The 24,805-nt window shown below is 40.3% G+C and overlaps 1 protein-coding gene across 2 annotated transcripts in view; it reads right to left on the bottom strand.

Moving 5' to 3' along the window:
* The window catches only part of SMAD1 (SMAD family member 1), a 98,117-nt gene that overhangs the window by 32,917 nt on the left and 40,395 nt on the right, over positions 1–24,805 (bottom strand). For both annotated transcript variants that reach the window (XM_072621174.1, XM_072621173.1), the window contains exon 2: positions 22,988–23,578. In XM_072621174.1, the coding sequence (XP_072477275.1) occupies positions 22,988–23,387 (400 nt within the window). In that variant the 5' untranslated portion in view covers positions 23,388–23,578. The remainder of the gene's footprint in view (positions 1–22,987; positions 23,579–24,805) is intronic.

The following is a 24,805-nucleotide window of genomic DNA, read 5'->3' as shown; positions in this document are numbered from 1 at the left end:
TACACAGAGATCCCTCTAAGATAGTGAAGCCCAGACTCATCTTAGACACTGTTACTGGTTACTGGAGATTTCCTCCCTCCTCTTCCTTTTCAAACCTATGGCCCCATCTCTCTCATTCTGCCCACAGGGTCATTAGGACATGCATTACAGATCTTCAGAGAAGGAGAAAACCCTACAAAGAAGCATCTGTTTTAGGCTATTATCTTTGAAATTCTCCTACTGCTGCCCACCTTAGGAAGAGATTAGCTCTACAGCTTCTATGCACCCCCTTCTTCCTTCTGTATTCTTGAGTTGTTTGGTCTTTTAACCCTACCACCTGGAACAAAGTAAAAGCAGCTTCATAAATGTTTGCTAAAATTACATTACACTGGACAATGCATTGGAAACAGCTGCCTTTTTAGTCTTGACAAAAAAGCTGAGCCTGTGTGACTGACCACAACTGAGAGCAGGAATACGCCCTGCTATTTCTTAGGTTTCAGATTGGAGCCATTTTTTATTTTACGGTAAAACTAGAGGACTGAGTGCTACAACGTTCTTGGGTCCGTGATTCCTGCAGCTGTCGCCTTTAGCTGCCTAAGTGTGGCCTCCTAGGGCTACTCTCAGACTCAATTCCAAAGGATGGTTCCTGTTCTCTATATCTTTTCAGACTCCCCTTTCAGCTGGTACGAATTGGAAACATTTCCCTTGAAAGCAAAACCCAATAGCCCAGCAACTGAATAATTCATTTCACTCTTTCAAACTTCTTTAACCCCCAAATCCTGCCAAGTCTGTGAACCAGAGGCCACTTAAAAATCAGGCCGAGTTTGCTGCTGTCTTCTTCTGTGCTCTCTGCTTTCAGGCCGTCTGCCCCAACTTGTCCTAGGAGAAGAGCCTCAGACGAATCCTTTGCTCAGCGCCTTGCCTCTATTTTCAGGTTAAAGAACACACACACACGCACACACACACACACACACACACACAACCCTTCTCCAGTCAACTGGGAAACCAAACCAAGAGCAAGGCAAGAGTCCCAGGGGTTCGAGGAAATACTTGAGCCTGCAATTCTAGTCTGTTTTTACTCTGCTGCCAAAACTCAGAGGAGCAAAAAAGTACTGGAGAGAATTGAAAAAAAGGGGTGAGTTCTGGGAAGGATTTCACCCTGTGTTCTATATGGGGGAGGGAGGGAATATTTTGCCACCCCCACCCCCACCCCCGGTTTAGAAAATATGGCTTGAAGTGTATACTCACCACATCACTACTGACTGCACAATTGTTCCTGGTAGCCAGGTGAGATGCCTAGCCAAATCAGTGCCTGGCTTTGCTTGGTCATGTGCCCCTGGGAAGGGAGCTTCAATGCTCCCTCTGTCCCAAGAGATGCCTCTTCTCTAGCTCTAACCTTGGCAAAGAAACAGGCAAGTCCATGCCCAGGACTGTGTCCTCCACCTCCTACCCACCTTCTGGGTAGACTGGAACCAAACCTGGAGATGTAAAGTCTGGTATCACGAAGAAAAGAAAGGACTCCTTATCTGCGCTTAGCACAGAGCCAGATGTATAGTACAGCCCTTATTTACTGACTGACTTTTCTCAGAACAGTCAAGTGGAAAGTATGGTGGATTTGATAGCAAAGGCTTGGGGCTTCCAACAGCAACCTCACAGACTGATGGAGGGAAGGGGCCTTAGAGATCAATACAAGGGGTGCTCCATTTGGAGTTAGAGGCAGCTGGTGGCACCATACAGAGTTCTGGGCCTGGAGTGAGGAAAATCTGAGTTCCAGTATGGCCTCAGATACTTACCAGCTTATGCGATCTTGGGCAAGTTTTTAAATTTCTCTGCTTCAGTTTCTATAAAATGGGGATGATGAGAGCACCTATCTCCCAGGGTTGTTGTAGGAATCAAATGAGATACAACTCTGTTGTTGTTTAGTCATTTCAGTCATGTCAGACCTTTCATGACCCCATCTGGGGTTTTTTCTTGGCTAAGATAAATGGAGTGATTTGTCGTTTCTTTCTCCAGTTCATTTTACAGATGAGGTAACAAAGCTGTGTTAAGTGACTTGCCCAGAGTCACATAGCTAGTAAGTGTGTGAGGCTGAATTTGAACTCAGGCCTTTCAGACGCCAAGCCCAGTGCTCTGCCCACTGCATCACCTTAGCATAGCACCTGGGCAAACAGTACAAGCTATGTAAATGCTTATTCCTTCCCTCACCTATCATGAGATAATATTTATAAAATGCTTTATGGACCTTAAAGTGCAATAGAAATGACAGCTACCTTTAATCTTGGTTATGCTGTATATTATTTCTAAGACTTTGGACATCTCACTTGACCTCTCTGGGCCTCAGTTTCCTACTCTGAACAAATGAGAAATTTGGCTTAGATATGACTTGAAGACCCTTTCAGATCTAAATCTATGATGGGCCCAGAAAGGATAAGTGACTTGCCCCAAGATCACAAAAAGTAGTACCAAGTGAAAGAACAGGGATTTGAAATGTAATCTGGGCTTTAAATCTCAAGCTATCTCCACTGGTCCAAATGCTCATGGGAGTTCAGACATCTTGTCCCTCAGAGCCCTGCTTTGATGATCTGTATTATGAAGGTGCTGAACTAAATAATCTCTAAGGTTCTTCCCAGATTTAAATCTAAGCTGCCGAGATCTCAATCTGGCTTCTTCTTGCTATCTCGCTTGTCTCTGAAACACCACTAGGGTGTGTTGAGAAAATATAAACTCAGCATTGAACTCCAGTGCTCACCCCCTGGCACTGGGGGATGTCATGGTGGTTCCCCCAACACTGGCAAGAGCTGAAGCAAGGAGTCTCTTAAAACCTACTAGCTCTGTGACCCTGAGCATTCACTTGATTTCTCTCAGACTCAATTTTCCTCATCTTTAAAATGGGATACAAACAGAACCTTTTTCATAGGGCTGTTGTGAGTATCAAGTAAGATAAAGTAAGTACAATGAATTGGAAAGAGTCCTACTACCTGCTCTCCCTCGACAAGATGAATCTGTACATATGAACTGAAAATGGCAGCACCTTATATAACATCTTTTAAATAGTGTGGCAGAGTGGGAAGATGGCTGAATTTGGAGTCAAAGTAAACCAATGCTTACTTTGTAGTCACTTAAACTACACATGGCTCCACTGATCTGGGTTTCAGTTTCCTCATCTTTTAAATGAGGAGTGATAGCTCTAAGGTTCCTTTCCAGCTTTGCAGAATCTCAGCATTCTTTATTTTAAAACTACCAGAGTATAAAAGTGCAACTTACACATTTCAAACTGTCATCAAGTAACTTTTATATTTGGGAGGGAAAAAGTATAGGCTCAATGATACTATCCCACCCACCACTCAGCATGTACCTCCGAACAGGACAGAGACGCAATGTCCCATACGTCCCCAAATGGTAATAGCAGTACTTTTTGGTAACAAAAAAAAAAATATTAATAAAGTGGATACTGGAGAATGGCAAAACTAACTGTGGCAAATGAATTAAATGGAACATGACTGCAGTATCATAAGGAATTCAGAGAAACATGAGAAGACTTGTATGAACTGATACTGGATACCTTAACTGAAGAAAGGTAGAACTATGGCAAATGAATCAAATGGAATGTGATTGCAGTATCATGAGAAACTCAGAGAAACATGGAAAGATTTGTACGAACTAATGCAGAGTAAAGAGAACACATGCAACAATTACATTATAAAATGAAATAACAGTAAGATACAGGAAATCAACTTGGTTTTAAAGAGGGGAGGGGGGAGTGGGAATAGGGAATTTTGTAAATGTAGCTGCCATATCTCTTGGTTTTGTGTAACTATTTTTGTTATAGGGGAAAGGCTAACTGGGGGTGGGGTGGGAAGGTGGAGATTATATCCAGGAATGACTGTAACATCAAAACACTGCATCAGTAAAACAAAGAAAAATCACAGTGTTGATCAAATGGTAACTTTTTATTCATACGAACAATCTGAAGGTCGGAAATAAAAAGTAAACCAATATTGAAGCAATAAGGGGGTAGGGGTGGCACTCACATGCTCCCTTGATTTCCCTAGATTAGCAGCATAAGGAAGGTCCTCAGATATTTGGGGGAACCTCCTGGGGCTGGGGAAATTACAGGGGGATATAAATGAGTCCCACAACATGGGCTGTGATCTGCACTGCTACCAGTAATACACCAACAAGACTGCAGCGCCATTAAAGGTCTGCATGGAGCAAGGTTGGGAAGCAAAGCAGGAATGACATTTATCTTTCCTTACTATTTTGTTCTGCATCTTAAGTTCAGTAAAACAAAAAATAATACAAACATAAGCTATAAAGAGACCTCAGAGGTCATCTGACCCCCAGTCTCATTTTACAGATGAGGAAACTGAATCAAAGAGAGGACAAGTCTAAGATTACAGGGAGGAAGGGAAAAGGGAATGATCTGAACCCAAGTCCTCTGATTCCAGGGTCAGTGATTTTCAAGCACATATGGGAATCTATTTGACAGAAAAGAGAAGTAGTAATTTTCTATGAAGAGAGGTAATTAAAAACTTGAACTGGTACTTGGGAGTAAACGTAGTGCTATGGGGATGAGGATGAGAAAGCATAATCACAGAGATGAAAAAAAGATCTCATAAAAATTCAGAAATTCTATCCTTTTGCAGAGGTAAAGCAGGAAATATTCAGGTTTTTTTACACAAAAAGTTGAACTCCACACCAAGAATTTACCTATCAATATATACATTAACTATAATATCGAATGGAAATGGAAAGAACTGCCCAACATACATGCATGTGTGCATGTGCACACATACACACACACACACGAATGTTCAAATTACGAAGTCATAAGCATGACTACAAAGAAGAGATAGGAGAAGACACCAGCACTCCCACCCTTCTATGCAGATGTTAGAAGTCCAAGAGTGTGGAAAATTGCACATATTTTCAGAGATTTTTTGTGTATTGATCAGTTTTGCTAATGGTTTTTTGTTTTTGTCTTTAAAAATATTATGTTTATAATATAGGAAGGTGAATTTTCTGTGATTAAGAAAAGACATTAATAAAAAGTTATTTTTTAAAAAAGAAATTGTCTATTACACAGTTTGGCTTGTTGGCTTTGATTAGAGGAGGTGGTAGAGGGGGGCTCCCAAGAAGAGAGAACTCCAATGAACCATGTAAAACTACAAAGGGAGCGGACAGGGAGATAAATGAGAAGGGCAGTGTTTGTCCTACCATGTGAACACTGATACATACTTTGAAAAAATTTCACACGGTAGATTATACATGAACAATCAATCTAAACAAACCAATCCCCGGACCACATGTGGAAGTGAATGCCTCCTTCTACATGTAATATCTGCCCCCTCTCTGCTGAGAGGCTAAAAGTACCTAACACTGTCCTCAATGGTTGCACTAAGTTATTATTCCTGGAGTCCTTATGCAATGATTACAAATTCATCAATATGGACTATATGTGATAAAAAAAAGGCAGAATAAACGAATCGTTTAATAATGCCTACATTTTCACCCAACATACTAGCAAAACATGAAAACATCAGGTTTCCCAATATCAGAAAACTACATGTAGTCAAAGCCTCCTACCAATCTTTTGCCACCTGCTAAGGGGAAGTCAGTTCTCACTGGAAAATCTGAAAAATTAATGGACCCTCGATGCCACGGGTTCTTAAACTAGGACCCAAAAATTTGCCCTCCTCAATATTTTGATAATTGTATTTTAATGCATTTTGTATTTTAGTTTCTTTTTTCATAATAAAATTTTATCCCTCCCCATTACATGTTAAAACAATTTTTGAAGTTTTTTTAAGTTTTGAGTTTTAAATTCTATCCTTCCCTCCTCTCCCCAGCCTTCTCTGAGACAGTAAGCAATCCAACATAGTTTAGACATATGCAATCAGGTGAAACATTTCCATTTTAGCTTGACTTCTTTTAAAATTCTATTTTATGCATTTAAAAACATTACTGAAAGGGATCCATAAAGAATTATATGAACTGATACTGAATGAAATGAGCAGAACCAGGAGAACATTGTACACCATAACAGCCAGTGTTGGAGGACTGTTTCTGATAGACTTAGCTTTTCACAGCAATGCAAGGACCTAAAACAATCCCAAAGGACTCGAGGCAAAATGCCATTCACATCCAGAGAAAAACCTAAGGAACTGGAATGCAGAATGAAGCGGACTATTTTCTCTTGTTTTATGTTTTGTTTTTTCTCATGGTTTCTCCCATTTGTTTTAATTCTTCTTTGCAACATGACTAATATGTAAATGTGTTTAATAAGAATGTATGTGTAGAACCCATACAAGATTGCATGCCATCTCAGGAAGGGAGGCGGAAGGGAGGAGGAGAAAATCTAAGACTTATAGAAGTGATTGTTGAAAACTGAAAACAAATAAATTAATTTTAAAAAAGGGGATCCATAGAACTCTGACTGCCAAAGAGGTCCACACTGTTGTGGTCTGGATGTTTCTCAGTCACGTCTGACCCTTGATGATGCCATTTTGGGGTTTTTTTGGCAGAAATACTGGAGTGGCTTGCTGTCTCCTTCTCCAGTTCGTTTTACAGATGAGGAAACTGAGGCAAACAAGGTGAAGCGACTTGCACTCAGGAAGATGAAATCTTCCTCTCTCCAGGCCCAGCACTCTATCCACTGTGCCACCTAGCTGCCCAAGGAGAGGAGGGAGTCTGCAACTCAAACACAAAAAATTTAACAGACCCTGCAGTTTAAAAAAAAAAAAAGTCCCATGTATTCCAAATTTGGCCTTCAAAGATACTGAAGATAAGAAATCTCCAACCACTGCTGTGCCAATTAGTGAGGAAACAGAGGCTCTACTCCTGAATGAGATCAGTCTGCATGGGCCCAAAAGGAAGTCAGGCTCCTGATGAGAATTTTAGTAAAAACCACAGGTGAGAATATCCAAAGCCAACTTGTAACCCACACTCCAAGAACCTTGACTCACTGAGATGAGTCAGGCTGCTTCTGGTAGAACTGCCTTAAGAATTAGGTGTTTCTCTAGGACACACACTGCCCAGTGTAAGACAATGACATAGATTTTTCCAAATCTATCTTCCAGTTTGAGTATCCAGTGAAACTGGGTGGTGGTGATGGTGGGGGCGAGCAGGAAGAGATGAGAAGGTAAAGGAAAAAACACCGAATTAGGAATCAAGTGCCATGGTTTAGTTCCAATGCTGCCAGTAATTAGTTATATTATCTTGGGCAAGCCCTTCAACCTTCAACCCCCTCTGGTTTCAGTTTCCTTCTCTTATAAGCATTATCAAGTGAGATAACATTTGTAAAGTGCTTAGAGCGGTGCCTGGCACAGAGCAGAGGCTTACTGAAGGTTTATTCCCTTCCCTGTTAAGTGAGAGGGGTAGAAGAGATGATCAACAAGAGGACCTTCTGGCTCTGACATTCAACAATTCTACCATAATACAGTAAGAAGAGCACTGGTTCCAGAGTCAATAGGTTCAAATCCCACTTCTGACACTACTTGTGTGACCTCAGCCAAGTCATTTAACTGCCCTGGGCCTCAGTTTCCTCATCTGTAACATGAAGAAGAAAGGTTAGCTCTAAGAGCTTATGATGAACCAATGGCTCCCAAGTGGTAGAGCCACCAGCAGAGATTACACTGAGCTGATGTTCAAGAGGAACATTTTCTTTTTCATCCCACTTGGTAGTGTGAATTTAGATTTCAAGAGCCCAGGAGGATGATGAGATAACACGTCCTTATTCTCCATGTGGGGACTTTAACTGTATCTCCAAGACTGACGGCACTGATATTTATTTATGACAAAACATCTGATGTTTCTAAACAGCTGTTCTTTTTCCCCATTCAAGAGCCAGCTGGCCAAAGGTTACACATTTCAATAGTATTTTACCCACAGCTGTTACTTAACTTTTTGCCATTTTATTTAAATAGCACTATCAGGAACAATGCCATCCCCATAGAAAGCTTCCAAGATGAGCAGAGAGGATACTGTCTTCAGTTAAAAACTGCAAGAGCTGCTATGGAGACCCAAGAATAAAACAGAGGAAGCATAACTAAAGGTAAAAGAGAAATTTAAGCAGAAGAGTATAAAGCAACTCTTGTCATCAATTCTTCATAAAAGCCTTCCCAAAGCTACTGGTACCCCAATTTAGAAAGCTGTGGAATGTTCATCCCTTAGTTTTACTTTGTATACACTGGCCAAACCGTCTTTCCCTGGGATTGCCACAAAGCACAACAACCCAGAAGATGGCCAGGACGAACTATAGCTCATGCCAGAATCATTCCTGGGCTTTAAAATTCTCAAGCAAAGACTGTTTGTACATCTTTTAAAATATATGTGTGTATATGTGTGTGTGTGTGTGTGTGTGTATCTCTCATATACATATATTAAAATATATGTGTGCGTGTGTGTGTGTATCTCTCTCATATATATATATATATATATATATATATATATATATATATATATATATATAGCGACAGAGAGAGAGAGAGAGACACTCAGGTCTTATTAGTGGGCTTATACTGAGCAATCCAACTTTCTAGGACTCAGTTTCCTTTCGAATTACATAAAGGGTTTGTACTCTAAGGCTTGTCACTTTTTTTCCTTGGACACGTGTGGGTGCACATACAATGTTCATTAGACACTCTAGGCCTCAGTTTCAGGCAGAGTTCATGGAGGAGCCTCTAGTGAAAATGCTTTTCATTTTCAAAGCCCAAGTTCCACTTAATGGCTGGCTTAGAATGATTATCAATAGTAACAGTTTCTCTTTCCCTCCCAGCTTCATTTAGTTATTTTTTTCCTTTGGCACTAAAAGGGTCATTCCACAACTACTTCTTAAAGAGGTCTATTTTACTCAATGGGCATTACCTCTCTCTAAGTGAATACCTGAAAAGGCCAGGGTCCCCCACTGCATCCTGGACCACCGTCAATCATCCTGATGAATATCTGGTCACTGGATTCAGATGGCTCAGGAGGAGAAAGTGAGGCTGGTGACCTCCATAGCCCTCCCTCACTCAAAACAAAGTCCAGCACAACTCATGTCATCATTTCTCTGATGTCATGGTCTTCTTTGAAAATGAAGGACGAACACAACAACATGTGTGTGTATGGGCATTTATGGGAATGACATGGCATCACTGTAAACTTTATCTTCCTTTGTAAGAATAATCAATACTCCTGGTCAAACCACTTACATTTAGATCATAGCTCTAGAGAGGGAAGCTTAACCCACACTTTTTTACATATGAGAAAACTGAAGACACTCCCCTCCTGGACCCAAGCAGTTTTGTACACATTCAGAATATGACTCAAATCAGATACCTGATAGGTCAAAGCTTAGGAGATGACCTATTCGCTGACTCTCCCATTATTACAACGAGGATATTGAGGTCCAGAGAGATTAAGTGCTTTGCCCAAAGTCACACAGTCAATGATTAGCAGAGTAGATACTGGATTCCAAGCCTCCAAATTCCCTGGCTAGTGGCTTTCCACTACACAAAACACTGACTATACTTTCAATAAAGTAAGCCACATGGACAAGTTACTGAAAGAGCACCCCGAAAATAGTGAGCCTATATTTTAAGGAGCAGTCCTACTAAAAGGTCTCAGGAAGAGGAAAATCTTGCAAAAGGGGTAGAGGGAAGAGGCAGCTGTTGAAGTAGAAGAGCACAGGCTGCCTAAAAAGGGAGTACTGGGAAAAACTTCACTGGAACCCTTGCAAACTCCTTCCCCTTGAGGCGGTGGCTTTGCTTACATCTTGCCCACCAAACTACCTAGTGCTTTCATGTTGTCCCAAGGCTGTCCAAAGTACCTCCCCCAGGTGCAGGCTTGCCCTCCTAAATCTGCCTTGCTTCCTTCTTCTCAATTCTTTACAGAAAAGAGCCAGAGGATATAGATTTGAACCCTAGCTCGAGATCTTCATGTGATCACCTAAAGCAGGTCACCTCACTCATCTGGGCCAATTTCTTGCTCTGGAGAATGACCTCTATGATCTCTTCCAGCTTACATCCCAAGATCCAGTGAAGAAAAAAGGTTTAACTAGGTAGAATAAATCACAAGATGTCAAAAAGGCTAGTGGGGAAGAAGAGTCAAATAGGATAAGATGCTACCCAAAATTACCTTCCCAAAGGCAGAATATGCAAAGAAACATTTTGGGGGCAAGGGGATCCTTCAAGTACTCCCTGATTATTTTAGATAATCTCCTCCTCTCTCTCCAGTACTAAAAAAGATGGCCACAAACTAACCCATCCCTCCTCTTCATGTAACAGATATGTCATAATGCTTTGGAAAAACTAGTCTTATGGACAGAGCATGGGATTCCCACTTAGGTGTATGACAATGACCAAGTCATCTTATCAGGTCTCAATTCTTCATCTGTAAGATGGAGACCAGATGCCATCTAAGGTCCCCCTCCAACTCTAAAGTTCTATAGTTTTCACACTAAAAAACCCCACAATATGCTTTTCCAAGATTCACTGGTTGTCTTCAGATCTTCCTGACATTTGGACTGACAAGGGTGGATTTACTTTTAAATTAGTCAGGAAATACCAGAAATACCCACCTTCTTTCCTGCCTACTAATATAATTCTTAACCTGAAAGAAAGAAGTCATGACAATTCTACCTAAATTAATTTACTTATTCAGTGCCATACCAATCAAACTATCAGATAATTATTTTCTAGAGCTAGAAAAAATAGTATCAAAATTCATCTGGAAGAACCAAAAGTTCAGAATATCAATGGAACTAATGAAAAGAAATGCTAGGGAAGGTGGCCTAGTACTACCAGATCTCAAATTGTATTATAAAGCAGCAATTATCAAAACCACTTTACTTGGTAATGGCTAAGAAACAGAGGAGTAGATCAGTGGAATAGGTTAGGTGCTCAAATCTCAGTAGTCAATGAATATAGTAATCTACTGTTTGATAAACCCAAGGATCCCAGATTCTGGGATAAGCACTCACTGTTTGACAAAAATTGTTGGGAAAACTGGATAAAAGTGTGGTGAAAGCTGGGCATAGACCAATGCCTGACACTGTACGCAAGATTAAAATCCAAATGGGTACATGATCTAGGTATAAAGATTGATACTATAAACAAATTAGTGTAGCAAGGAATAGTGTATCTATCAGATTTATGGAGAATGGAGAAATTTTTGACTAAACAAGAGGTAGAGAACATTATGAAATACAAAATGGATAATTTTGATTACATTAAACTGAAAAGTTTTTGCACAAACAAACCGAATGCAACCAAGATTAGGAGGGAAGCAGAAAACTGGGAAAGAATTTTTGCAACTAGTGTCTGTGATAAGGTCTCGTTTCTAAAATATATAGAGAACTGAGTCAAATGTACAAGAATACAAGTCACTCCCCAATTCATAAATGGTCAAAGAATATGAACAGAGAGTTTTCAGAGGAAGAAATTAAAGCTACCTATAGTCATATGAAAAAATGCTCTAAATTACTATTGATTAGAGAGATGCAAATCAAAACAACTTTGAGGTACCACATCACACCTATCAGATTGGCTAACATGACAAAATAGGAAGATGATAAATGATGGAGAAGATGTGGGAGACTTGGAACACTAATTCATTGTTAGTGGAGCTGTGAGCAGACCCAATCATTCTGGAGAACAATTTGGAACCATGTCCAAAGGGCTACAAAAATGTACAAACCCTTTGACCTAGCAATATCATTTCTAGGACTGTATACCCAAGAGATCATAAAACTGGGAAAGGGTCCCACAAGTACAAAAATATTTATAGCAGTTCTCTTTGTGGTGGCCAAAAACTGGAAATCAAGGGTATGCCCATCAATTGGGGAATGGCTGAATAAATTATGGTATATGAATGTAATGGAATACTATTGTGCTATAAGAAATGATGAACAGGAAGACTTCAGAGAGGCCTGGAAAGACTTATATAAACTGATACTGAATAAAAGGGGCAGAACCAGGAGAACTTTGTACACAGCAACAACCACAGTGTGCAAGGAATTTTTCTGGTAGACTTAGTACTTCATTGCAATGCAAGGACCTAAAAAATTCCTAATGAACTCCTGAGGCAAAATGCCTTCCACATCCTGAGAAAGAACTATGGAATTTGATTGCAGAATGAAGCAGACCATTTTCTTTTGTGTTTTGTTTTATGATTTTTCTCATTCATGTTAATTCTTCTATGCAACGTGACTAAAGTGAAAATGTATTTAATAGGAATGTATGTGTAGAACCTTTGTGAAATTGTATACCCTCTTGGGGAAAGAGTGGGGAGGGAGGCGAAGAAATCTAGGATATATGGAAGTGATTGTAAAACACTGAAGACAAATAAAATAATTTAATTTTAAAAAATAAACAATTATTAGGCACCTAAAAAAAAAGTCATGTAAGGAAAAAAATAAAAACCAAAGAACCAAAAGAGAAAGCTGAAGAGGCTGTGCGCGCGCACGCACACACACACACGCGCACACACACACACACACACACACACACACACATACACACACAATGAATGTTTTGATTCCTCCTTAGGCCCATATTACAATGAATGTAGTAAAAGATGAGCTTCCCCATGAACAAAAGAAATTCAGTTTCTGGTATCTGCTCCCACTCTGGGAGAGCAGATTGGTATCTGTTTAATCCTGAATCTCATTATGTTAGCAGTGATCCTGGAGAAGAGACTGTCATGTAAGCTGAACGTTCAGCTGGATGTTCGACAGAGTGGATGCTATGACTTGTCACAGTGAGCACAACCTAACCACAGACAGATGAACACTACACCAAAGCGATGACCATTGGGCTGCAACTGCAAATGACATTCATTTATTCATGGAATATGAGTAGGATGACTCCTATTAAACAACTCCCTCGGCAAAAGGGAAAAAACCCTAGCATGTACAAAGGTCCTGCCTTCAACTTTTGATCTCACAACAATATCTCAGAAAAGAAATGCCATAAGCAAAATATTTGAAGAGAAGATGTACATATTCTAAAGTATTTTGCACTGCATTTACCAAAAACAGAATTAATGAAAAGGAATATACTTCATGAGGTTAGCTAAGAACACTTCCAGTGCTGCTTAGTAACATTCATGCCCTTAGCCTGAAAGCTACTAGCTAGCATTTATCCTCTCATCTGGGATATGACTAATTCCACAGATACAAAGGGGAAATAATGTCTTCCAGAGATATTCGTAATCTCAAATTTCAGAGATATTGACGTGAATCAGATCTTCTCCCACCTTTCCAAGATGGAGAGCTACTAAATGGTCAGACTTAAAACCACATTTCCAGGCATCAGTTTTCACACTTAGTTTAGATGGAATTTTATTTCTACTTCAGATTCAATAAACTCCAAAGGTTCATGGTTACCTCCAGGATTAAATGCAAAATCCTGTTTCATGTTCAAAGCCTTCATAACCTGCCTCTTCCCGCCACCACCACCCCCACATCTGTAGTCTTCTTACACCTTACACTGCACACCCTGCTGTGAGATCCAGTGACACTGACCTCATTGTTCCCCACACAAGGCACTCCATCTCCTGACTGAGCATTTTCATTGACTGTTTCTCAAGCTTGGAAAGTTCTCCTTCCTCATCTCTGCCCCCTGGTTTCTTGGGCTTGCTTCAATTCCCAACTAAAAGATCACCTATTATAGGGATTCCTTCCCTAATCTTCTTAACTCTAGTGCCTTCTCTCTGATGACTATTTCCAGTTAATCCTGTAAAAAGTTGGTTGATGCATAGTTATATGCACTTAATGTTTACCAGAATTCATAGAACAAAATAATGTCTGTAAAGAATCATGACATAGCAGAAAAAGCTGTGGATGGTGTTGGAAGATCTGAGTTTTGACCTGGCTCTAACAGGAACATGGGACCTAAAACAAATCGCTTTGCTTCTCTCAGGGTCAGGCTCCTGACTTTGAAAAGGGAGGGTTAGACCAGTTGACTTCTAAGGTACCTTTTCACCTCCAAATCAATGACGCCATGTTCCTTCTAGCTTTGACAGGCAGGATGCTGTGCCTCTTTTTTTTTTTTTTTAAAAAAACAATGATGACAATGACAAAGTGTAAAGAATAGAACTCAATGATGTGCAACTAGACAATGTGATCAAGAAGTGGTTGAGGAGTCGATTTCTCAGCTGTCCAATGGTCCAAAGCATTCAAGGACGGTGTGAGGAGCTATAAATTTAACATATTTAAAGTGAACACCACCTGCCTTGAAGAGAATTTCTAAGAAGAGTCTGGTGCCATCAACTTCAGATATAAAACATTCAGCTTACTGTGCTCAAAAGCCTCTTTAAAACCTTTGATGTGAGTAAGTCAAGGAAAAAGTCAAGATGACATGGGAGACATCTTAGTGAGCTTGAAGACTTTTCCCAGAACTCCAAAACTGCCACATCCCAAGGAGATGGAGCTAGAATTCAGTATATTTTGATATTCACTGACCAAAATCTCTTGTACATCAATCTTATAGTGATAAAGTAGTCATTGAAATTCATGATCTGGAGAGACTTCCAGGAGCCAAGATGGCAGAGTGGTCAGTAATTGTGATCTCCCTCCCCTTGTTGACCTTGACGAGCCCAGAGAATATCTCCCCGGGAAAAATCCTGGAACAGTGGGAGCAGCAGAAGGGGTAAACAGTCCCTCAGCCCATGAGGCTAGAAAGATTGCTAAGAAAGGTTCCTCTTGCTGTGACTGAAGGGGACCAGTGCAGGATCAGAGCTATCTGAGACAGCTCCACCTCAGCAAACTGGGAGAAGATCCTGAGCCCCAGGGGGCAAAGTCCACAACCACCAACACTGGGAACCCAGACGTGCCTCAGCACCCCAGGGGAATCAGGAAGACACTAGCGCAGACGCAATCACCAACCACTGAGCCTGCCTATACTATAGCTCAGCAGAGGAGAGCTAGCTCCAGGGAAACTCCATGGAAACCCAAAAAGACTTCACCTGGCCTCTGCTTTCCAACACCAGCCATCTCAGCACCAGGTAAACTGCAACATTTTAGCTTCTAGTTGAAAGAACCAGAGGCCATAACACACAAAGCCTCAAGTTTTAGGCACAAGAGCTGTGGGACAGAGTCCCCTGTGCCCCAGATGCAGAGATCTACTTTAAAACCAGGAAAAGGGTGATCATCATGAGTAAGAAGCAAAGAAAAAAAGACCACAGAATCTTTCTATGGAGACAGGGACCAAAACACAAATAACAAAGAGGTCAGCATTGAGACTGTGCCCCATCTGAAACATCAGAAGGGAATATGAACTGGTCTGAAACACAAAGAGCATTCTTGGAAGAGCTCAGGAAGGATTTTAAAAGTCAAATTAAAGAAATAAAAGAAAAACTGACCAATGACTTTAAAAGTATGAAAAAAGAATTTAAAAGGAAAACTGGACAAATGGAAAAGGAAGTACAAAACCTAACTGGAAAAAATAACTCCTTAAACATTTGGATAGATGGAAAAGGAGATGCAAAAGTTAACTGAAGAAAACAATTTCATAAAAATTAGAATCAGACAAGTAGAAATTAATGATTCTATGAGACATCAAGAATCAGTCAAATAGAATCTAAAGAATGAAAAGATAGAATAAAAATGTAAAATATCTAATTGGAAAAACAACTGACCTGGAAAATAGATCCAGGAGAGAAAAATCTAAGGATTATTGGTCTACCAGAAAGCCAGGATGATGAAAAAAAGAGACTGGACAATATCTACCAAGAAATCAAGGAAAACTGCCCAGAAGTCCTAGATCCAGAGGGCAAAATAGTCATCGAAAGAATCCACCTCACCTCCTGAAAGGGATTCCAAACTAAAAACACCAAGGAATATTGTTACCAAATTCCAGAACTATCAAGTAAAGGAGAAAATACTGCAGGCAGCCAGAAAGAAACCATTCAAATATCAAGGAACAACAGTCAGGATCACACAGGACCTTGTAGGTCTACATTAAAAGATTGGAGGGATTAGAATATGATATTCCGTGAGGCAAAGGAGCTGGGACTACAACCAAGGATCAAAGTTGAGCAAAATATTTTAGGCAAGGAGATTGACATGCAATGAAATAAGGGATTTCCAGACCTTCCTGATGAAAAGACCAGAGTTCAATAGAAAATTCAGTCTTCAAATGGAGGTCTCAAGAGAAGTATAAAAAAGTAAACAGGGGAAAAAAACGAAATTCATGATCTGGTATGTCCTTAGCCTTCCACTACTACTTGGTAGCACAGAGAGAGCCTGGGTCATCAAAGGCTCTGCTAGAACAGCACAAGCCCTGGCAAGTCCTACTAAGATGGAAAAGTTTCAAGTAAGAGCCTAGGAACTCTATGTCTGTCATGGGAGGACAAGTCTAGTGAAATCCAGAAAAGCTGACTCCTCCCCACAGGGCTGGGTCCAAATGGAAGTGATCCTGGGCTAATTCTATCACCTCTGTAAAATGAGGCTTGACTAGGTGGCCTCTGAGGCCCCTTGTGGCTCTAGATGGATGGTCTCTGACCAAGCAGGAGGGATGTAGTAGAAAGAATAGCTATCTCAGGAGTCACAGGTTTCCCTCTTTTACTGTGTGAACTTGGCTTAGACAATTCACTTTGACTTATTATCATTAATATTAATAATTGCTATTTTTAATCCTCATTTTACAGACAAGGAAACTGAGGTAGATAGGTGAATTGCCCAAAGTTATTCAGGGAGTAAGTGGAACAGGCAGAACTCAGAATCACATAGCTAAGTAAGTATCTGAGGTTAGATTTGAACTCAGCTCTTTCTGACTGTGGGTGCAGAGCTCTCCAAACTGTTGTCACCTAGTTGTTCTGAATCTTAACTATCTGATCTATAAAATGAGGGAGAGGCTGGACTAGGTGACCTCTGACGTCCCTATAACCATAAAATCTGTACTATCGGTTAATTTGCTGATCTGATACTGCGAGACACAGATATTTCTGCACAGAACCTTAATCCATGGACACATCAACACAGCCTGGTGTAAGAGGCATGAAACAGACATTGGGCTCTCGAGAGCTGGCTCTGTCACCGATTCAATACTCTGCTCATGGTAGGTGTTTAATTGATAGCTGCTGAATGGATGAATGAATGGCTCCCTTCACCTCTAGAGATGTTAGTATCACCATTAATAAAAAATGGGCTGAGATGCTTTAATGTCTCTTCCTCAAAAGTATTTTCCAATAATTTATCATTTTAACTTCTCAATTCAACTCCCATCCATCTTCCCCACAGCTGCAAAGTTGATATTCCTGAAGAACACTTAAGAGGCTCCTGACTGGCTCTAGAAAGAAATGAAAAACTCTGGTATTTCAAGCCCTTCGTAACCTAGTTTCTAGACTGCTACCACATGGCTCCCTATCATGCTAGACATTCAGGCCAAACTGGTCCCTGTACATGCCATTCTATCCATTGCCCTGGTGCACGCCTTGGCACAGGCAGCGTATGCTGGAATGCTCTCACCTCTGCCTCCTGGGATGCCTAGCTCCATTCAAGGCTCAGCTCATGGGCTCCCTCCTACACTAATGATTCCCGGCTGCTAGTACTTAACCTCTCCCCATGATGATTTTGCACATTTGTATTTACTTATCTGTGACATGTTGCTTCCTCTCATTAAACATAAACCTGTATTCCCTCCCCATCTCCTGGTGTTTATCATACCTCAGGCCCTTAATACAATTTTTCTAGAGTACTACCTTTTAAAGATTTTACCAAGATATCAAGTCCATGTAATGCACAAATGGTTCTAAGGTAAAAATGACATCCAAAGGGTTTTGGTTCTTCCAGTTGGCAAACCTGTTGATTTGTGTAGATTTTAGCTAACCATTTGTAAGGCAAGAGAAGGATCAAGAAAGAGACCTTAAGTAAACACCTGATCCAAGCAACCCATTTTAGAGCTGAGGAAGCCTAAGCCCAAAGAAGGGTAACTCACTCATAAATGGTACCTTTTTATTATTATACACTCCTTTGCACATTGTAGGGACATAATAGAAACAAAGATTCAGAGTGGGAAGGGACCACAGAAATCATCTCATCCAATCTCCTCATTGCAGAGATGAGAAAACTAAGGCATACAGATTTCAGGTGACTTATCCAGTGTCATGAGAAGCTAGGTTAGGACAGTGAATAATATAGCGCCAGGCATGAGGTCAGTAAGACTCATCTTCCTGAGTTCAAATCCACCTTCGGATGCTTATTAGCTGAGTGATCCTGGGCAAGTCATTTAACCCTGTTTGCCTCAGTTTCCTCACCTGTAAAATGAACTGGAGAAGGAAATGGCAAACCACTGTGATATCTTTGCCAAGAAAACCCCAAACAGAGTAACGAAGAGTGAGACACAGTTGAACATACCCAGTGTCATAAAGGTATTAAGTGGCAATGGAATGATTTGAATCAGGTCCTTTTTACTATGAATCCAGCATCCCTCCCACCCCATTTTACCACATTTTCTTCTTTCATTAAGTAAATGCTGAATTCAGTTGAGCTGCAACCAGAATTCAGTGTTTTCTTCCGGTCTCCTGGATCTCAGTCCATTGGCTCCTGACAGCGTATCACCCACATACTAATGTACAAGCTAACCTGGCTGTAACATCTACTAACACAACTACAGAATTTCAAGCCTCAGGGTTTAACACATCCTTTCCAGTTAAGTTCGAGGCTGGAGAAGACTATTTAATTTTCAAAGGCCTTGTGAAGAATGCCAAGAATTAAGACCAAATGGCAAGAGATCTCCATCAGACCACTGTTTAAAACAGTAGATAGCAACTGAACTGACTTTTCAAATAGTAAAGAGTTAAACAGATTGTTTTTCCTTCCCACTACTAAATCCCCTTTATTGAAGGGGGATGTAATAGGGGTGAGGGTTTTAGCTATAAAATTCAAACCCTGAATAAAACATGTTAGTCAATGCCTGATAAAGATGTTAGGTTGAACCCTCCCACACATTCCATAATACTATCTGGAAGATCACAGATTTAAGGACTTTAGAAGTCACCTATTCTAGCTTTCTCATTTTATTGATACAGAAAGTGATTTACCTAAGATCACAGATAGTAAGCTGCAAAGCTGGCAGTGATGAAGAAAGCCATGTAGGCAAACTAGCCTGCTGGGTGGTTTTCATACATTTCCACATTAGAGTTTACAAAATACTTTCCTCACAAAAAAACCAGAGAGCTTGGGAATGAGAGTTTTATTATCACTATTTTACAAATAAGGAAATTTGAGGCTCTCAACAGGCTGATCTTGACTCTCATTCCTGCACTTTAACCTTTTTTGGAGCCCAAATCAGCCTTCAGAAGGTTCTCCTTACTATCCAGAAGTGACTTCTGTTCCACCTTTGCTAGATCTGCCAATGGTATCTTCTGTCCTCCCTTGTGATGAAAGTTCCAGTGCTAAGGAAGCCTACCCACTCTTTGAAAGCTGGGATTTCTCCTCACTACAACTTGCAGGTGAATGCCAAATGATCACCTCCTGGTGTCAGAAAACAAATCTGAAAGGAGACGAAAAGAACTGAAATATGAAAAATCTCAGATATGAATTATAAACCTCAGGTTTGTCTGCTGCCTTCTAAGTCCCCCACCCTCTCCTTTTATTCTGAGATCCATGACAACACACACACACACACACACACACACACACACACACACACATACAGAAGAGTCAAGAAAATGTCTTCCTTCTTTGAAAAGACTGGGGGCTTATAGGTATGGAATTTTGAACATACTTTTGGACATATTTCATGTGTTGGTAGGTTCTATTGAACGGCCTTTTTTTCCCTTTTATTGCTACAATTTTTGCTACAAAGTATTGCTTGAAAGGAAAAGGAAAGAGATGAGATTTTTGTAGAAATGAAGGAAATAGAAAATAGGATAAGTCAAAAAGGTTTAGAAATATCTACAACTGTCTTAAATCTATAACATAACAAGCTTATAGGCACAGTAACCATAGCATTAATTTTAGCGTTAGCAGAGCTGAGTTCAAGCCACAAGTCAGATTCCAACTGTACAACCTACGTAGTTGGCCATCTCAGTATTCTCACCTACAAAATGGGCAGAATAAAACTGTCACTGCCATGGTGACAGGACTGAGTAAAGTGAGCAAGTAGGAACATGACTTATTATTCTCAAAGTCATCAAGGAAAGATGATGACAAGCTGCAGAAGCAGCCACAAAATGTTCTAAGTCCGTTGTCAACAAAGAGATCTCAGGAGGCTAACAGGGACTAAAGTTTGGAAATGAAAACCTTCCATTTGGGCGTGTTCTCCCTTCCCTTTCCTATAAAATACTTAAGAAAAAAGAATCAGAATGCTAGGGAAGGCTATTTAAGCAACTTTAATAATTAAGAAGTCTTGAGTAACAAAAATCATCTCATACAGGACATTTAAATGCAAGAAAATTCCAGAAAGGCAGCACACTATAGTGGCAAGTCAGAAAATTCAAACCGGTGAGTGATGAAACAGACTACTCCTCAGATTTTAGGTAACGAAAAAAGAGATGAAGTTGTAGTCATGGGGTGTTTTTAATCAGTTCTTCTGGAGTAAAAGACCAAGGAGAAGATTTGGATCTGGAAGGGACCAGAGGTTGTTCAGTCCAACAGCCTTTCTAGATGAAAAAAACTGATCCCACAGATGTTGAGGGACTTAGCTACAGTCACACAGGCAGAACAATCAGAGATGGAATTCAAACCCAATCCTTTGTCCTTAAACCTCACACTGCTTTTACTGTGCCATATAAGAGACTCCTCCACCTCTCCCAGGTGCTCACAACTCCTGGATACAGATTTTTGTCCTGAGATTGGCTTATTCTTTAGGAATTCAGCAGAAAATACCAAGGAGGTCCTGCTCCTCCTTTACAGAAACATCGACAAGTATAATGGAGCTGGTTCTGTGCAGTAACTTACCTAAGATTAACAACGATATGGTTCACAAATCAACAATGTTCAGCAGCAGTTTAGAATTCTATGCTCTTTTCCTAGAAACTTAGCCTAGGAAAAGGATTAAGTATACCTCTCTTAATGAAGCCAAGACTGCCCTATAACCTAGTTAGCTACCAGTGGTTATCAAAGGGAGTGGATGCCCTCTACCCCCAACTGCAGTCTGCTGCCTGCTCTTCCTGCCTTGGCATTGAGCTAGAGGCCCAAAGGCACATAACAGCTACAAGTCCTGGGAAAGAAAACAAAGAAAGCAGGGGAGGGGAAGAGGAAGGGAGAAAATCCCAAGACCTGAGTAATGGGTTTGAAGGCCATTCCAAAGGAAAACCTTTGTTGTGAGATCAACTGTTTAATATGCTACCATTCCTTCCAGCAAATGCCTTGAGTTTAAAAAGTCTGAAAACATTTATCTAGTCTCATGAATACCTTAACAAGAATTCCATCTACAATCTTACAACCTACATCCAAAATGGTGTCCTAGCTTTCCCTTGAATATTTACAGCAAAGAGGTGGCAGTAGCTCCCACAACGTTCCACTCTATTATAACTGATCAAAGCTTTTCTTGACATCAAGCCTAAATCTGATCCTTTGTAATCTATAGCCATTTCTTCTACTTTGTCTGTGACCAAATACTTAGCCTGTAGAACAGAAGAGTGGGAAGGTGGCTGGGGGGAACCATCTTTAAGCCCAAATCTTTTTTGGCATGACTGCCTTTCAAATACTTTAAGACAGTCATTCTACCTTTCCCCTTACTTCTCTTTCACAAACTAAATATGCACAGTTCTATCAATTGATTCTTACATTAAAGGGGATAAAAAGATGCTTCAGCATCCTAGTTAGCATCCTCTCAATCCTATCCAGTTTTTTGAGACCCTTCTTAAAATGGTGCACTCAGGAACTGAACACAGGATCTGACCAGCACGTAGCACAGTGAGGTTATCATCTCCATATTCCTCGTTGTCATCTCAATGTGGTCTAAGACTGCATTCATCTTTTGGCTGCAGTTGTTACTGTTGCTACATCATCCACGCAAACTGAGCTTGCAGTTTGGTAAAAGCCCCAGATCTTTGGAAGACAGATGGGAGCAGGGGTCACTCCCTCCCTACATCATCCCTGCCCACTTCTCCCCAAGAAAAATTAGCCTCAGGCAACCGCCGCAAGGTCCTATCACTAAGGCACACCTTCTTGGAGGCTACCTTTCCCCCAATCCTCTTTAGATGTGATTTGTATTTGTAAGTAGATAGGTCACCCATTCTCCTAAAATAACTATATAGCAACTCAATGATCCTGTATGTGTCAACTTCCTCCATCTCCACAAATGAATTCTTACATAAGAATTTGAATATGGGGAGGATTTCCTTGTCTTTTCTCGCCCACCCCCATCCATGCAAGTGGAACATTAAACGGGCTATAAAGAAGTAGCCTCTCCTTACTCCTCCTTTGGCCCTATTCTTTATATAAAATGACTGGAAAATGTGGTTGGCAAAAACTGTTTTAAGTTACACGACCATAAGAGCTTCCCAAAACATCATACTGGAATCATAGCATGGTGCTTGCAAATTACAAGGACTTAACAAAGCCAGGATACCTTCACTTTCTTCACTTCTACTTCAGATCTACCTTTCTGAATATTAGTAATGGTCTGGAGGCAGGCACAGACTCCTGCCTCTCCTTTTTTCCACCTACCTCTTTGGGAAATGCAGAATTCAAACCACATGCTGCTGCCAATATATATAAATCTTTCTAAAAACTATATGAAGTTAAATTTAGAAACCATAAAAACACTTAAGTTAGAGGTCCTGGCATCACAGTGACAACTGGCATTTTCTCATCATCCTTCTCCTTCAAAGGTGAGACAATTGTGTAACAGGTGACCCAGTTTTCACTTTCTAATTGTGTGAAACATTGAAGGGAGGCAAGAGGAGTAAGAATTTCAAATATCAAAAAGTTATTTGTTGTTTTTATATGATTTAAAAAAAGAAAATGGTCATTTCGCTATCTTCAGCATCACTAGTCTTCTAAGGGATTCACTTAGGGGGAGTGTGCACATATATATATGTATATATATAGAATAAATAAGAAGGGTTCACCTACCAGGGCTTTCTACTCGTTTGTAGTGGTATGGATTGATGCAGACCTCCTTCTGCTTGGAGCCAAAGGGAAACTCACAGCACTCCAGTGGTTTCAGTTCATGGTGGCTCTGAAGGTCTGGCCAGCGCCACACTCGACAATAAATGACATGCGGGAGCCCCTTACGGTGGGAGACCTGCAGCCTGCCATCCAGCGATCGCGGAATGGTCACACAGTTGCTGGGCTGCCCTGGACAGCTCAGAGCCTTTTCTAACTCCTCCATCGCACCCTTCTTTTTCTTCAGTTTTTTGACCAGGGCATCGACAGCCTTCTCTGCCCATTTTTCTTCTTCATCCCCTTGTTTCCAACCCAGAAGCCGCTTCACAGCTGGGCTGGTAAAGGAGAATAAACTTGTCACGTTCATAATGGAGTGCTTTAAGGCTTCCAGATATGTTGGGAAATCAAGACCTGGAATGTCCAGAAAGCAAGTGCTGGGAAGGACCGAAGAAGATGCTGAACTCTAATTCACACCAGGTTTTAGAAATCCTGAAAGGCGGAAACTAACATTCCCAGTGCCAAAGAAAATCAAGATAGACTTCTACCCAAATCCAGGACCTAGAAGAGAAAAGAGGAAAGGGAGAACAGGTTTTTAAAATGGACTTTAGTGATATCCCACAGGTATCCAAATACAGACGTCAGACTGATTAAACGAGTATCACAGGGTAAAGAAACAATTTTCACAGAATATTCAGGTGCTACTTTTTATTAAATCTTACATTTCAACTATTTAGAAGGATGAGAAGGCATTCAAACCACTTCTGTCACTACTGTTTAATCCCAAGAGAACAAAATCAGATAAGCAGTATATATGCCAAACTAGTCACAGCAGCAATTCATGTGGTAACAAACAAAAACTGGAAACAAAGCCGATGAGCAGTGATTATGGAACAGCTACGCATTTTATGGACAGCTCTGAGCGACTAAGGCATTTAGACAATTATAAATACTCAAATTAACTACAAGGGCTTTAACTAGGAAGGAAGACACTATCTGCATCTAGAGAAAGAACTGATGAACAGAAGCATGTATAGAAAGGTTTTACACAGACATATATACATACACACATATTTGTGTCTAATGGTAGCTAGGCTGGAGTAAGAAAGTGATATAATATATATGCATATATACATAAATAAAAAGAATAATAAGTTATACATAATAGATTTCCAGTTTTACATGCAATTATCTTTTCCCCCCATTCTACTGTTATGGAAATGCTTGTTTTATTTCTTAAGTTCAGAAAAAATGTTTTAAAAAAGGAATGGCTAAGAAAATGAATGCTACAGAAGACTACTGCGCAAGAGAAATGAAGAATTCAGAGGAATATTAGAAGACATACATAAACGGATGCAGTGAAGTAAACAGAACAAGGAGGACAACATAGTATACTAACATAAAGGAAAAAAAACTAGCAAAAGGCAACTGAACTCAGTTTAAGTGCAAGGACCAATAATCAAACAACTCATTCTTCCCATTAAGGGGGTGAGAGACACTGAGGCACAGAATGTGACATACACTGTCAGCTGTGAACAACCACTGCGCTTGGTACAAGAGAAGGTTCAATGGGAACGGGGCGGGGTGGGGGTGTAAATGTCTGGGAAATGACTTATTTTTTTTTAATTGTTATTCTGAACTAATGCAAAATAAAATGAGCATATATATTCATGCATATAGAGAGAAAACAAAATAATTGTAAATAAAATAGTAGCTCATTATTATGTATAGTATGCTTTTACAAATATATATTAAGCTCAACCTTTATATTTCAAAAGTGGAAATGAT

The sequence above is a fragment of the Notamacropus eugenii genome, chromosome 6, assembly GCF_028372415.1.
Source record: "Notamacropus eugenii isolate mMacEug1 chromosome 6, mMacEug1.pri_v2, whole genome shotgun sequence".
In the NCBI taxonomy this organism is placed as follows: domain Eukaryota; kingdom Metazoa; phylum Chordata; class Mammalia; order Diprotodontia; family Macropodidae; genus Notamacropus; species Notamacropus eugenii.
The sequence above is the reverse complement of the archived record's forward strand: the minus strand, read 5'-3'. Positions and strand labels throughout refer to the sequence as shown.